Here is a 14,895-nt window from a genome sequence, read left to right on the forward strand (position 1 = left end):
CTACTGGACGTAAAAATATTAGTTGGCATGAATTTGAAGAGTGTGGCCTTTTGCACACAGCCTGTAAATGTCAACAACTAAAGGAGTGTGTAAAACGTGTATATTGTAGTGATGCAGTATACTGTGTATATTTATACTGGCAGTATGGAAAATGATTATTTGGAAATGCTTAAAATGGAAATGATCATTTACTGTGAGGTGAGGTGTGGTTGGGGTGTGGACAGTGGTTGTGCTTTTGTAACGTTGAGGTATGGACAGCTACACACTGAGGCGTCAGTCCTGCCTGTTCACATTTTATTCAGTAAAAACTAAATTTTCACTGCTTTTATGACCTTTAGTGGGGAGAACATAGCTAGGATTTAATGATTTAACAAATCTTTTAAATCCTTTGTCCTCCACAATGCTAAATGGCTGGGAGTCCTCAATCACCATGCTAACCAGGTCTTCATCTATTGAAGATTGTTCTCCTGAGGAAAGACAATAAAGACAAAGCACAAATATAAATATCACACACGTAACTTATTACAGCTGTATAATATTGTTATATCATTTAGTAACATTACTGCATCCTATATTATCATTGCATTTGATGGCTCACCTGGTCTTGCTCCACAATCGGTGTTCCCCTTATTCTCATGCAAAGCTCTGTAGTGCCTAAGCATGGATGAGGTGTTGTTATATCCCAGCTCCCTGGCACATAGCAAACACTTCACCTTGTACAAAAGTAAAGCCGCTTAACATAAATTGTATTGCACCATCAGTATTATGAAAATACATCTTCTGTAGAAATTTACATACCTTGTTGGGAGGAATAAGATCAAAAAGTTCCCACACAGGGGAGGACATCCTCCTCTTCTTAGCTGGCTCCATTCTCTCCTGACTTTCTCTCCTCACTCTCATAAACCTCCAAACGGTCTCCAAACTCTCACTAACCGCAACTCTCCATCAAACACCCACATTTTGAATGAAGTCTGAGGGGTTTATATCGCTGTCATATCTCGCGGCAAAGTTCAAACCACTTCATGAACCAGTCACGTGGTACAGCCGGGCAGCGAGGCTTCGGACGTCATCATTTTCAGCTCCTCCCATAAATGAAGCATGCCTCGAAACGCGCATCGCTTCGAAGCCTCGATACAGAACGTCACATCACTACCAAATGCTGTGTTTCCTCCCTTGAGATGCTCTGCTAGGCCTTTACAGCAGCCACCTTCAGCAGCCATCACAAAACTGAACAGCACTTCACATTTCAAATGAATAGTGACCCATAGCACACTGCAAAAACAACCCACGAGTTTCTAAACAGAACTGGTTACAAATGCCAGCTACAGCATTTTTCAGGGTAACAATTAACATATAATTATGTGAAGTTAAACTTGTAGTCTTTTACATATAAATAAATATAAATATAAATAAATAATTTAAAATGAAGATTAATCAGGTTTCAATGATGTCTTTTCAGCTATAATGGCACATGTCGGAAAATGGAAAAAGTGGCCAATAAGACCGACGTGCCTGGAAAGTTGAGACACATAAGCCAGAGTGAGTGCGCCCACACTGGGAGAAAGATATTAATAGTTTCACCTTTTAGAATTTTCATTATTTCAGTTATATTCTTTTGTCAGGCTTTGGACATTTGAGCGAGTTGCTCATTGTTGATGTGAAGTATGATGAATACACCCTGACTTACTCCATCAACACCAAGGGGAATGAAACCTATCTGCTAACAAACTAGACAGTAACAGTATTTAGTCATAATTTCACACTCTGACGAATCCTTTTTTTAAAGGGTTCGGGCGACCGTGGCTCAGGGGAGGAAGGTTGCCGGTTTGATCCCCCTGCTCTTTGTGTCCTGGTCGTTGTGTCCTTGGGCAAGACACTTCACCTACCGCCTACGGGTGTTGGCCAGAGGGGCCGATGGCGCGATATGGCAGCCTCGCTTCAGTCAGTCTGCCCCAGGGCAGCTGTGGCTACACCTTTAGCTGCCTCCACCAGTGTGTGAATGTGAGAGTGAATGAATAGTGGTATTGTGAAGCGCTTTGGGTGCCTAGAAAAGTGCTATATAAATCCAATCCATTATTATTATTAAAACGTCTAGCTGAAACATCTAATGTTTTCACAGGGTGCAGTGTGGACCTCAGTGCTGACAGGCAGGAGAAGTTCAGGCAGTTCTCCTTGCAGACTGACTTCCTTCCTGAAAATATTTTCATCCTTCCCAAAAGTGGTACTGTAATGTAATGCAATGCAATTTCATGGCAGGATGCTGTAAACGGACTAAACTTCAGTCAGGAGAACAACTGAGATAATCTATCCACAATACGAGGTTAGCCATTAAGTAAAATGTTAAAAATATATAAATACAATAAAATACAGGGTCGTACATAAAATTTGTAATGCAGTTGTGCACTGACCACCTTTCCAATGTTCCTTCCTCAGATGAGTGTCCAGCTGCTGAAGACATTAAAATCTGTTATGTAAATGTAGCCGAGAACCAACTTGAGTACTGCTGGGAAAATAAAAAGGCAAACATCAAAAGTGCTGTTATTTTTAATGTTGACTTAGATCCATACCATGATTTATGAAATTATAAAATACTAAACTAAAATAACAAAAATTGTCTGCTTCTTTAAAATTTCTTTTATTACATCAAACCAGTGAAAATTGGAAAAACAAAAAAAAACAAAGACCTGTTAGCATGTTTTGAGACAGAGACTGTAAAGTTCTGCAGGCCACTTTAAATCCTGCCTGTGTTCGTGCAAATGATTCACACTGAAAGTATCTTAGTTTAGTATTATGTGAGCCACAAAGCAGCCTAATAGCTTAAAAAACAGTAAAAGTAAGTGAAAGTGTAATTCAGACTAAAGTCCAGCTGCAGATAAGGAATACCATTAAGTCAACAGTGTCTGAGTGTGTACTTCCCCGGTTAAAGTCCCTGTTTTCTTTCACCGTATGTTTCTTTGGGTTTTTTTTTAGATTTGCAGTCTGTGGTTGGGTAGATTTAAGATGAGTCATTGTTTTTCTATCCATGGTAGCTACCACTACTGAGGCTCAGGAAAAATGAAGAGGATAATTAAGAGGAACCATCAGTTCTGTCTCATCTAACTACACAGTATTATAATCATGCACTTATGTCTCAAACTAAGACAAAATGAGACAAAATTAGTTATGTGAGTCTTTAGATTATCAGTAAATTCTGGTGATAATTTGACACTCAGTGGAGCCATTTTTGGTTTGTGATGAGTGTTTTGTGATGGTCAGCTTCTGTTTTGTGAAATGCTTTTTCTAATTTAGAAGATCATGCAGAAATGTGCGCGTCCTTATCTGAGAGTGTCGCAAACTCGAGGTGAGAAGATAAACCTCGGATGGCCTGCGCGTTACCTATGTGCATCTCTCTTTTCAATGGCATCAAGTGAACCCATAATAAGCATTTCTATGTCTTAGACATCATATCCATTTCTAATGAGAGATTATTTTTTAAATGAGGGAAACCTGGTCTAACAAAACGCTTACAACAGAGCTAAAGGTTCATCACATGTGAGACGGTGGGACTCTCTGATAAGAACTGAAACACTGTGTGTAAACAGCTGAGACAAAACTATATATAAACACTCATTTATTCCATTTTAGTTTACAATGATTTTTAAAGTAATGTGGAATGATTCATGTTCATGAGCTGTTACAACCACAACCATTTATTTGTCTGTATATGGTTGGACTACAAGGCTTGTGTTGAGGGTCTTGGAATAAAAAGTGGAATAACATCAGCACAGCAAAACAAATAATGTTATTGTCTGCAGCTAAAATATATAGTGAACATGGTTTTATAATAATGCGCAAACACAACCTCACTCTGCAATATACGAGAAGCCAACAGCTGTCTTCATCCACGACCTCCGCCTTTACTCATCATCATTCACTTAATTGCTTAGGTTGGTTTAAATCAAACTCAGTTACAGGTTCAACTCCATTACATAAAAGTATGTTGACTTTGGATTTGGTGTGCAGTGCCACCTTAACAAAATGAGGAAACTAAGAGATTACAAAAAAAAAAGAAGTGCAAGAGTTAACGAGCTACTGCAGATTAACAGTTTCTGAAAGTCACGTGTTAAGAAATAGGACGATTAGATGAGCTGAGGGATCCATCTACTGCTCAATGAAGCCTCATCAGAAACAGTCTCAATGGAAGGATGGCTCTATTCTTAAGGAAGGGAAACAGGGAGAAAGACTGGCGTATGTCACATTACACAGGAACTGGATGGAAAATCAGTTGCAAATATTCATCAGCATGTGCAAACATATTATAGGTATGGAATTCAGGAAAGTACCATCAGAAGTTGATCCACTATGCAAATGTCTGATTGGCAGTGGCTTCATTTTTCACTATGACAACAAACTGCTAATGCAGTATGAAGCATCACAGGACTTCAGTCATGGATTAGCCTCCCCAGACCTCAACATTACTGAAACATCTTAACAGAGAATGGAATAAAAGGGAACCAACATCCAAGAAAAGAACTGCTCCTGAATACTTCTTTACAGAAAATACAAAAAAGCTTGACTAAGAGACTTAAGGCTGTGCTGAATAATAAAGGTGGACTGACTTACAGAGTCCTTAGTATCATATAAGCTCAGTTTTTGTCTTATATACTGCATTTCCATTTATATAACAAAATATATAGAAACGAGGGGTGGTTTAAGACGTCTTTAGAGTTATATTCATTATCTTTAAACAAACAAAGAAAGCACCATCCATTCGTCTTCACTCTGTATGAAAAACAGGGGAAAGGTCAAATTAAATGTAAAAGTTTGAAATTCCTTTCAAAATAAATCTAATCATAAACAAAATAAAAATAGAAAATTGTTTAAACACAATTTTCCATAAAGCTATCAATAGGAAATGTTCCAGTAAACTTGCCTTATCTTGTCTTGTCTTGTGTTTCTGTTTAACTTCTGCTGTTTTCCTTTCATGTGTCCACAGTTGACAGGTAACCCTATTGGAGCCGCCAATAGTAACCGGTGGCTTCTCAGCTTCAGTGTGTTGATGAGCACAGCCATTGTTACCACAGCTGCTGGTGGGGACCTGGAGTTGGTATACGCCGAGCTGTGAGAGGACAGAGATGGAGAACGGACATTTAACTATTTAACAGGAGATACGTTATGACTAATAGACGACTACTGTTTAAATGATGTCTTTGCAGCTCTTATGGCACACATTACACAACTTTTCTTCATGCCAACAAGACTGAGGTGCCCACATAGTTGACACATACAACTGATTATGATGCATATTTTACTATTCCTATTTTCACATATCTCCTTGGCTTTATTTGGGCTTTCTGTAGAGCAAGTATGTAAGAAGTACCTGAGCTAACTTAAATTTAGACGATATGAGGAAAAATGCCGCTTCCCAAAGTTTCCTACAAGTACCCAGTTTATATTTAGAGAACTGAAGGCTCTTTATCCTGACAACTATTCCCTGGTGGATCTCTGTCCTGTCACAGTAGCAAAGAACGTGTATCAGTATTATCAAAGCCACTTCCCTAACCAATTTTTAAAGCTATCTAGCAGATGGACTTAAGTGCCAGTAACCTCTGTCTGCTGTGTACAAAATGTTATATGATTAACCACACAGCAGATACTGCACTACAACAGTAGCAGCAGTTCAGGTTCAGTTTGGTTCAACGCCCTTTTGACCTATGAAACAGCAGAAAATGAAACATTTCAACACGCTTTTGTTAGCGTAAGCTACTCTGCTGTTTTTCATCATTTCACAGGTGAAATAAAATCATAGTACATTTACTTTGCTTCCTGTAGGAGTGATCATGTCCAGTCTGACTGAGACCATGTATTACTTATAAGGAAAGCCAACTTTGAGATTCCTAATCAGTCAGCTTTAGAAAAAAACTGTGTGAACCGGTTGGTGGGGAGATAATCTCACTCTTCTATATAAAGAGTCACCAGGCAGCAACTTCCAGATCTTCATTTGTGAACTCCCCCATCATCATTTCTTCACTCTTCAGCAGCTATGGCTTCACTTCGCGCCCTTCTGGGAGTGGTACTGTGCTCCCTCATGGTTTCTGCTTCTGAAATCCTACCTCAGGCGGACTTTGATTTACAGGGGGTGAGAGTCATCCATAATATTTTTTATTTTACCGCCCATCTGTTTTCATACAAATATCTCCGTCTTATGGAAAAGGGGTGCTGGAGCTTATCCAACAAGGATAGGCAGGGCACCCCCCAGACAGTTTAGCAGTCTTTACAGGAGGCTGACCTTTGCAAAATTTACTTCTATAATGACTTCACCATTTAAGTTACTTGGTTATTTTTCACCCTGGATTTTGCGTGATAATATTTATTTTGTCCATTGCTTTAAAAACAAACAAACAAAAAAACTATATAAATATAAAACAGAGTGTGAACAACAAAACATAAGCATTGCAAACTTTGATGTAAAATTCTGCAAATGTTTTCTCAAGATGTAGCATGAATAAAACTAATATACCTCAGTGTATTTGTATTACAAATGCGCGCACACACACACACACACACACACACACACACACACACACACACACACACACACACACACAAAGTGTTACAATAAACAGCTCTTGTGCTTCTGTATAATTCTCAATTCTTTCCATTTGTGTGTCCACAGATTGCAGGTAAGTGGTACTTGACTGGAGTTTGCTCTAACTCCAAGTGGTTCGTCTGTCGCAAAGCCAGTATGAAGTCTGGCACGGCCACGGTTGAGCCAACTGAAGATGGGGGTTTTAAGGCGGCTTTCTCATTTCCTATGTGAGTGCGAGAGGACAGACAAAGCAAATACCATTTGGATAGCATTAAAATATTTACACTGATGATTAATGTTATGTCTTTGCACCTGTAGCGATAAGTGTTGGAAAATAGACATGGTGGCATCCAAGACTGACGTGCCTGGAAAATTCACATACAGCATTCCCTGTGAGTACGCCCACAAAGACAGGAAACATTTTAACCACCACGGTTAATGCTCCATCATCATCATCATTGAGTATTACTTTTTTTCCACATCTTTTCTTCTGCTGTTTCCCTTTTTGTCAGTCACGGGGTATGCGACTGAAATGCGTGTGGTCGATGGGAAGTCTGACGAGTACTCCTTGAATCATTACATCAACACCGGACGGAATGAAACCTTTGTTGAAAACAACTTATATGGTAAAGTTGCATTTAGCTGTGTTCAGTAAACTGTTAAGTAAAGTTGCAGCCACTGCAGCAGATTTACATCACGTGGTTTCACAGGACGTAGTCTGGACCTCAGCGCTGAGGTGAAGGAGAAGTTCAACCAGCTCTGCTTGCAGTCCGGCATCCTTCCTGAAAATATTGTTCATCTTCCTAAAACCGGTACTTTTACATTGGTGGTGAAGTTCTATATAAAAATAGCCTGAAATACAACTTGATGTGCACTGATTACCGTACACTTTCCATTTTTCCTTCTACAGAGGAGTGTCCGCAGGAGTGTTTTGCCTGACTGATCTGCTGCAAGATCGTCTCACCGACACTGCATAAAGATCTTACACCATCTCTTATGGAAATGTGACTGAGCAACATCTTGAGCAGTTTTTAACAATAAAAATGCAAAAATCTAGAATGTTTTTCTTCATTATTCATCCTTTATATGAAATAAACTGAAGAACATCCATAACAACACAACCAAAATTTCCCCCATTCACACGATTCTATCTCCACAACTGTGATCACCATTTTCGTTGTGAATTTGTAATAGTTTTAATGTTTTCTAGTATTGGACTGTTGAAAGATTAATAAATAATCATCAGATAGACCCATTATAAAAATAGTATTTGCTTCCATCTGATAGAGTTACCCTCAGCTCAAATAGCTGTGACATTAAAATGCTGTTTACATTCTAAGTGCCTCGTTCATGAACAGTGAATTTCACACACAAAACATTCATACTTTCATACCTGAATTTGTCCGTACAAGTGTAGGATTGTCTCAGAAATGATCAAACATTTGACTGTTAGATGGTTTTCCCTCCATAAGCCTGGTTACGCTGGAGGTTTCTTCCTGTTAAAGGGAGTTTTTCCTTCCCACTCTTGCCAAAGTGCTTGCTCATAGGGGGTCATATGATAGTTGGAGTTTTCTCTGTTTTCCCAGTATTGTTGTGCAGTCTTTACCTTACAATATAAAGCACCTTGAGGCAGCTGCTGTTTTGACTTGGTGCTATATAAATAACATTGAATTGAAATGATTTTTTTTCTTTTTTCTTTATTTGCTAGTTTAATTGAATAATATAAATAAATAAAATAAATAAATATATATATAGTATATACAAGACTGTATATGAACAAGTGAGAATACAAACAAGTGGGGATACGGTTGGAGCACAGTGATTTAGTCCTTAGAATATTATATACACTGTAAAAAAAAAAAAAAACCTGCTGTTTTTACAGGAAAACGCTGGCAGCTGGGGTTACCAGGGACTTCCTGCAAAAAATGCTGCAGCACAGTAGATCGCTTTACAGATGCAATATGTAAATTGATTTACAGTGATTTAGTCCTTAGAATGTTGCACAGTTAAATGGAAAATATTTCACAGTTGAATGTTGTGTTTTCACAGTGATTTATCCCCCGATTGTATTTATTAATACAACAGCCCTGGCGTATGAGCTGTTTCTCAGTCTGTTTGTTTTGGCTTTAATGGTCCTGAACCACCTTCCTGATGGTAACAGCTGTGACAGGTGATGGGTGGGATGTGTCCTTCAGGATGCTGCAGGCTTTCCTGTGGCAGCAGGACCCCTACAGCACCTCCAGGGAGAGAAGAGCACAGCCAATGATCCTCTGTGCTGAAGATGTTTTTAAGACTACAGGCCTGTCTCAGGTTATCCTTCATATCATATATAATCTTCATCCATGAACAAAGTCTTCTTATTTTGCGGGTGTGAAGGTGGTTTATTGAATAAATGGCAAACGAAGACAAACTAAACTATACTGGAAAACAACTGAACTACAGCGCAGAAACCAGAACACGAACATGAAGGATGGGCGAGCAGAGGCAGACGATGGTAGACAGCAGGGAAACACACAGATGAAGCAGGGTTGAAACACAGACGGACCAGCAACTACAATGACAGAGGACACGACTTAAATACACAGAGAAACACAGGGGAATTACACACAGGTGGTGGACACAGCTGGGAATAATCAACAAGACAAGACAGAGGTAAAACTGAACACACTCACATGAGACGCAGACCTTCACAATAAAACAGGAACAAGAAACCATCACACTAAGACGCAGACTCGACAGAGAGAGAGACAGAAAATGACACCTGGAACTAAACTAAACCTTCAAAAACATGACAACTCAAAATACTGGGTCAAACTGACCCAGAACCGTGACATTATGTTCCACTAAAAGTATTTAATATCCATATCACATAATTATGGATTAATAGATTTAAGATATTAAAAACACACCGTATTTTAAAGAAAATACACTAAGAAACAGATTATATGCTTCTCGTGTTCCTTCTTCCTGATATTGCTGTCATTCGGAACCTCTACATCAATCACTACGGCCGTCTTCTCATGTTTGTCTACCACCACCATTTTGTCCGTCTGTATCTGGAAGTCCCACAGGATCTTAGCTCGGTCATTCTCCACCACCCTTGGGGGCATCTCCCATTTTGACCTCGGGACTTCCAGGTTATACTCGGCACAGATGTTCCTGTACACTATGCCGGCCACTTGGTTATGGCGTTCCATGTATGCCTTGCCTGCTAGCATCTTGCACCCTGCTGTTATGTGCTGGATTGTCTCTGGGGCATCTTTACACAGCCTGCACCTGGGGTCTTGCCTGGTATGATAGACCCCAGCCTCTATGGATCTTGTACTCAGAGCTTGTTCTTGTGCTGCCATGATTAGTGCCTCTGTGCTGTCTTTCAGTCCAGCTTTGTCCAGCCACTGGTAGGATTTCTGGATATCAGCCACCTCCTCTATCTGCCGGTGGTACATACCGTGCAGGGGCCTGTCCTTCCATGATGGTTCCTCGTCTCCCTCCTCTGTCTTGGGTTTCTGCTGCCTGAGGTATTCACTGAGCACTCGGTCAGTTGGGGCCATCTTCCCAATGTATTCTTGGATGTTCGTTGTCTCATCCTGGACTGTGGTGCTGACACACACCAGTCCCCGGCCCCCTTCCTTCCGCTTAGCATACAGCCTCAGGGTGCTGGACTTGGGGTGAAACTCTCCATGCATGGTAAGGAGCTTTCTTGTCTTTATGTCAGTGGCTTCTATCTCCTCCTTTGGCCATCCTATTACCCCATTCCACAGGCCACAATCCGGTTGTTCAGTCTGATGTCACTAGCCGTGTCTGGGTCTAAACTCCGCTGCAGGTCCATATATCAAACGATCACGATGGCATTACTGAGAGTTGAAAAACTGTCTAAAGTCTTTCATCTTTAATAAAATGATCAGCGTTCTGCTCTACCAGGTGTAACAATTGAGTTTAACATCCAGGCATCCATGAAAACGGAATTTATGACATTTAACGGAGTTAGAAGTTAGCAGGGAGTTAGCTCGCTAGCTTCTATCTAAATACAATATAGCATGTCCTGACTGTTTTGGAAACAAATTCAAACGTACAGCTCCGTTATCACTTCCAGCATAAATGAAGACAGAAAACTAAACAGCAGTGACGTTTGTAGGGTTACTGAAGTTTGGCTAGCTGGTATATAACGATGTGTGCTCCGCTAGCGACACAGCTATGTTAGCATAATATAAACAAGCTAACTTTTTTTTCCACTCGAAAAAAGTTAATGTGAGTGTTCTCGGTGGTCAGGAACAAATGTAATCGCATGGCAGGATGCTGTAAAAGGACCAAACTTCAGCCAGGAGAACAACTGAGATAATCCATCCACAATACGAGGGTTAGTCATTCATATACTGCTGCATGGGCTGGGCTGTAGTTACATCCTAAGGTTTTAAAAACTGAGCTTAAATAAATGATTAGCGGTAATAAAAGCCGAGGGAGGTCAACAGTGATCGCTGACTGTTTTAGGAGCTTTTTGAGATCAAATAGAAGAAAATACATAACATTAAGCATGTTAACAACACAAAAGCTATATTAAACGCAGACTACTTTAGACCCGGAAGTAGGATTCGTCGCGTCATCACTGAACAATGCGACGATGTGTTGCACTGCATGAGGCAAATGGTGGTCACACCAGATACTGACCGGTTCTGGGTCCCCAGACCCCCAATAGCGCAAAAAACTGCACATTCCAGGGTGGCCTTTTGTTGTGGGCAGTCTGAGGTACACCTGTGCACTACTCATGATGTCAGATCAGCATCCTGATGTGGCACACCTGTGAGGTGGGATGGATTATCTCAATATAGCAGATGTGCCCACTACCACACATTTGGACTGATTTGTGACCACTGTTTGGGAGGGATGGTTATATTGTGTATCTGGAATGAATTTTAGGTCTCTACGTCCATCCCATGGGGAATGGGAGCAGTAACAAAGGTGTTGCGTTTATATTTTTGTTGAGTGTACCTACAGCTACTATCTATAACATGAACACATAATGCAATTAGCAATGTCATATCGAACAAAATGTAATGATGATGGTGACACATGTTAGACAACAGAAAATAACACAGTGTTGCAGAAAACACAGATAAGCTTAACTTTATTTTACAACAAACATTTTAAAATATGGATTTTGAATAGAGATTCAGGGCAACCTGTAATGTTTTGAGACAGAGACTGTAAAGTTCTGCAGGCCACTTTAAATCCTGCCTGTGTTCGTGCAAATGATTCACACTGAAAGTATCTTAGTTTAGTATTATGTGAGCCACAAAGCAGCCTAATAGCTTAAAAAACAGTAAAAGTAAGTGAAAGTGTAATTCAGACTAAAGTCCAGCTGCAGATAAGGAATACCATTAAGTCAACAGTGTCTGAGTGTGTACTTCCCCGGTTAAAGTCCCTGTTTTCTTTCACCGTATGTTTCTTTGGGTTTTTTTTTAGATTTGCAGTCTGTGGTTGGGTAGATTTAAGATGAGTCATTGTTTTTCTATCCATGGTAGCTACCACTACTGAGGCTCAGGAAAAATGAAGAGGATAATTAAGAGGAACCATCAGTTCTGTCTCATCTAACTACACAGTATTATAATCATGCACTTATGTCTCAAACTAAGACAAAATGAGACAAAATTAGTTATGTGAGTCTTTAGATTATCAGTAAATTCTGGTGATAATTTGACACTCAGTGGAGCCATTTTTGGTTTGTGATGAGTGTTTTGTGATGGTCAGCTTCTGTTTTGTGAAATGCTTTTTCTAATTTAGAAGATCATGCAGAAATGTGCGCGTCCTTATCTGAGAGTGTCGCAAACTCGAGGTGAGAAGATAAACCTCGGATGGCCTGCGCGTTACCTATGTGCATCTCTCTTTTCAATGGCATCAAGTGAACCCATAATAAGCATTTCTATGTCTTAGACATCATATCCATTTCTAATGAGAGATTATTTTTTAAATGAGGGAAACCTGGTCTAACAAAACGCTTACAACAGAGCTAAAGGTTCATCACATGTGAGACGGTGGGACTCTCTGATAAGAACTGAAACACTGTGTGTAAACAGCTGAGACAAAACTATATATAAACACTCATTTATTCCATTTTAGTTTACAATGATTTTTAAAGTAATGTGGAATGATTCATGTTCATGAGCTGTTACAACCACAACCATTTATTTGTCTGTATATGGTTGGACTACAAGGCTTGTGTTGAGGGTCTTGGAATAAAAAGTGGAATAACATCAGCACAGCAAAACAAATAATGTTATTGTCTGCAGCTAAAATATATAGTGAACATGGTTTTATAATAATGCGCAAACACAACCTCACTCTGCAATATACGAGAAGCCAACAGCTGTCTTCATCCACGACCTCCGCCTTTACTCATCATCATTCACTTAATTGCTTAGGTTGGTTTAAATCAAACTCAGTTACAGGTTCAACTCCATTACATAAAAGTATGTTGACTTTGGATTTGGTGTGCAGTGCCACCTTAACAAAATGAGGAAACTAAGAGATTACAAAAAAAAAAGAAGTGCAAGAGTTAACGAGCTACTGCAGATTAACAGTTTCTGAAAGTCACGTGTTAAGAAATAGGACGATTAGATGAGCTGAGGGATCCATCTACTGCTCAATGAAGCCTCATCAGAAACAGTCTCAATGGAAGGATGGCTCTATTCTTAAGGAAGGGAAACAGGGAGAAAGACTGGCGTATGTCACATTACACAGGAACTGGATGGAAAATCAGTTGCAAATATTCATCAGCATGTGCAAACATATTATAGGTATGGAATTCAGGAAAGTACCATCAGAAGTTGATCCACTATGCAAATGTCTGATTGGCAGTGGCTTCATTTTTCACTATGACAACAAACTGCTAATGCAGTATGAAGCATCACAGGACTTCAGTCATGGATTAGCCTCCCCAGACCTCAACATTACTGAAACATCTTAACAGAGAATGGAATAAAAGGGAACCAACATCCAAGAAAAGAACTGCTCCTGAATACTTCTTTACAGAAAATACAAAAAAGCTTGACTAAGAGACTTAAGGCTGTGCTGAATAATAAAGGTGGACTGACTTACAGAGTCCTTAGTATCATATAAGCTCAGTTTTTGTCTTATATACTGCATTTCCATTTATATAACAAAATATATAGAAACGAGGGGTGGTTTAAGACGTCTTTAGAGTTATATTCATTATCTTTAAACAAACAAAGAAAGCACCATCCATTCGTCTTCACTCTGTATGAAAAACAGGGGAAAGGTCAAATTAAATGTAAAAGTTTGAAATTCCTTTCAAAATAAATCTAATCATAAACAAAATAAAAATAGAAAATTGTTTAAACACAATTTTCCATAAAGCTATCAATAGGAAATGTTCCAGTAAACTTGCCTTATCTTGTCTTGTCTTGTGTTTCTGTTTAACTTCTGCTGTTTTCCTTTCATGTGTCCACAGTTGACAGGTAACCCTATTGGAGCCGCCAATAGTAACCGGTGGCTTCTCAGCTTCAGTGTGTTGATGAGCACAGCCATTGTTACCACAGCTGCTGGTGGGGACCTGGAGTTGGTATACGCCGAGCTGTGAGAGGACAGAGATGGAGAACGGACATTTAACTATTTAACAGGAGATACGTTATGACTAATAGACGACTACTGTTTAAATGATGTCTTTGCAGCTCTTATGGCACACATTACACAACTTTTCTTCATGCCAACAAGACTGAGGTGCCCACATAGTTGACACATACAACTGATTATGATGCATATTTTACTATTCCTATTTTCACATATCTCCTTGGCTTTATTTGGGCTTTCTGTAGAGCAAGTATGTAAGAAGTACCTGAGCTAACTTAAATTTAGACGATATGAGGAAAAATGCCGCTTCCCAAAGTTTCCTACAAGTACCCAGTTTATATTTAGAGAACTGAAGGCTCTTTATCCTGACAACTATTCCCTGGTGGATCTCTGTCCTGTCACAGTAGCAAAGAACGTGTATCAGTATTATCAAAGCCACTTCCCTAACCAATTTTTAAAGCTATCTAGCAGATGGACTTAAGTGCCAGTAACCTCTGTCTGCTGTGTACAAAATGTTATATGATTAACCACACAGCAGATACTGCACTACAACAGTAGCAGCAGTTCAGGTTCAGTTTGGTTCAACGCCCTTTTGACCTATGAAACAGCAGAAAATGAAACATTTCAACACGCTTTTGTTAGCGTAAGCTACTCTGCTGTTTTTCATCATTTCACAGGTGAAATAAAATCATAGTACATTTACTTTGCTTCCTGTAGGAGTGATCATGTCCAGTCTGACTGAG

The 14,895-nt window shown here is 39.5% G+C and overlaps 1 protein-coding gene across 1 annotated transcript; it reads left to right on the forward strand.

The window, feature by feature from the left end:
• The first annotated feature begins 5,837 nt into the window (after window positions 1-5,837).
• LOC146635456 (lipocalin-like) lies at window positions 5,838-7,627 on the forward strand. The gene is made up of 6 exons (XM_085350564.1): window positions 5,838-6,118; window positions 6,656-6,795; window positions 6,887-6,960; window positions 7,081-7,194; window positions 7,279-7,380; window positions 7,479-7,627. Exons 1-6 carry the CDS (start codon window positions 6,023-6,025, stop codon window positions 7,505-7,507), a joined length of 555 nt encoding a protein of 184 aa, XP_085206690.1. The 5' UTR covers window positions 5,838-6,022; the 3' UTR covers window positions 7,508-7,627.
• Window positions 7,628-14,895: the final 7,268 nt, after the last annotated feature.

This window comes from Diplotaxodon limnothrissa, linkage group LG3 (assembly GCF_057381915.1).
Source record: "Diplotaxodon limnothrissa isolate DT_005_m linkage group LG3, D_limnothrissa_male_GT1.1, whole genome shotgun sequence".
NCBI classification, from domain to species: domain Eukaryota; kingdom Metazoa; phylum Chordata; class Actinopteri; order Cichliformes; family Cichlidae; genus Diplotaxodon; species Diplotaxodon limnothrissa.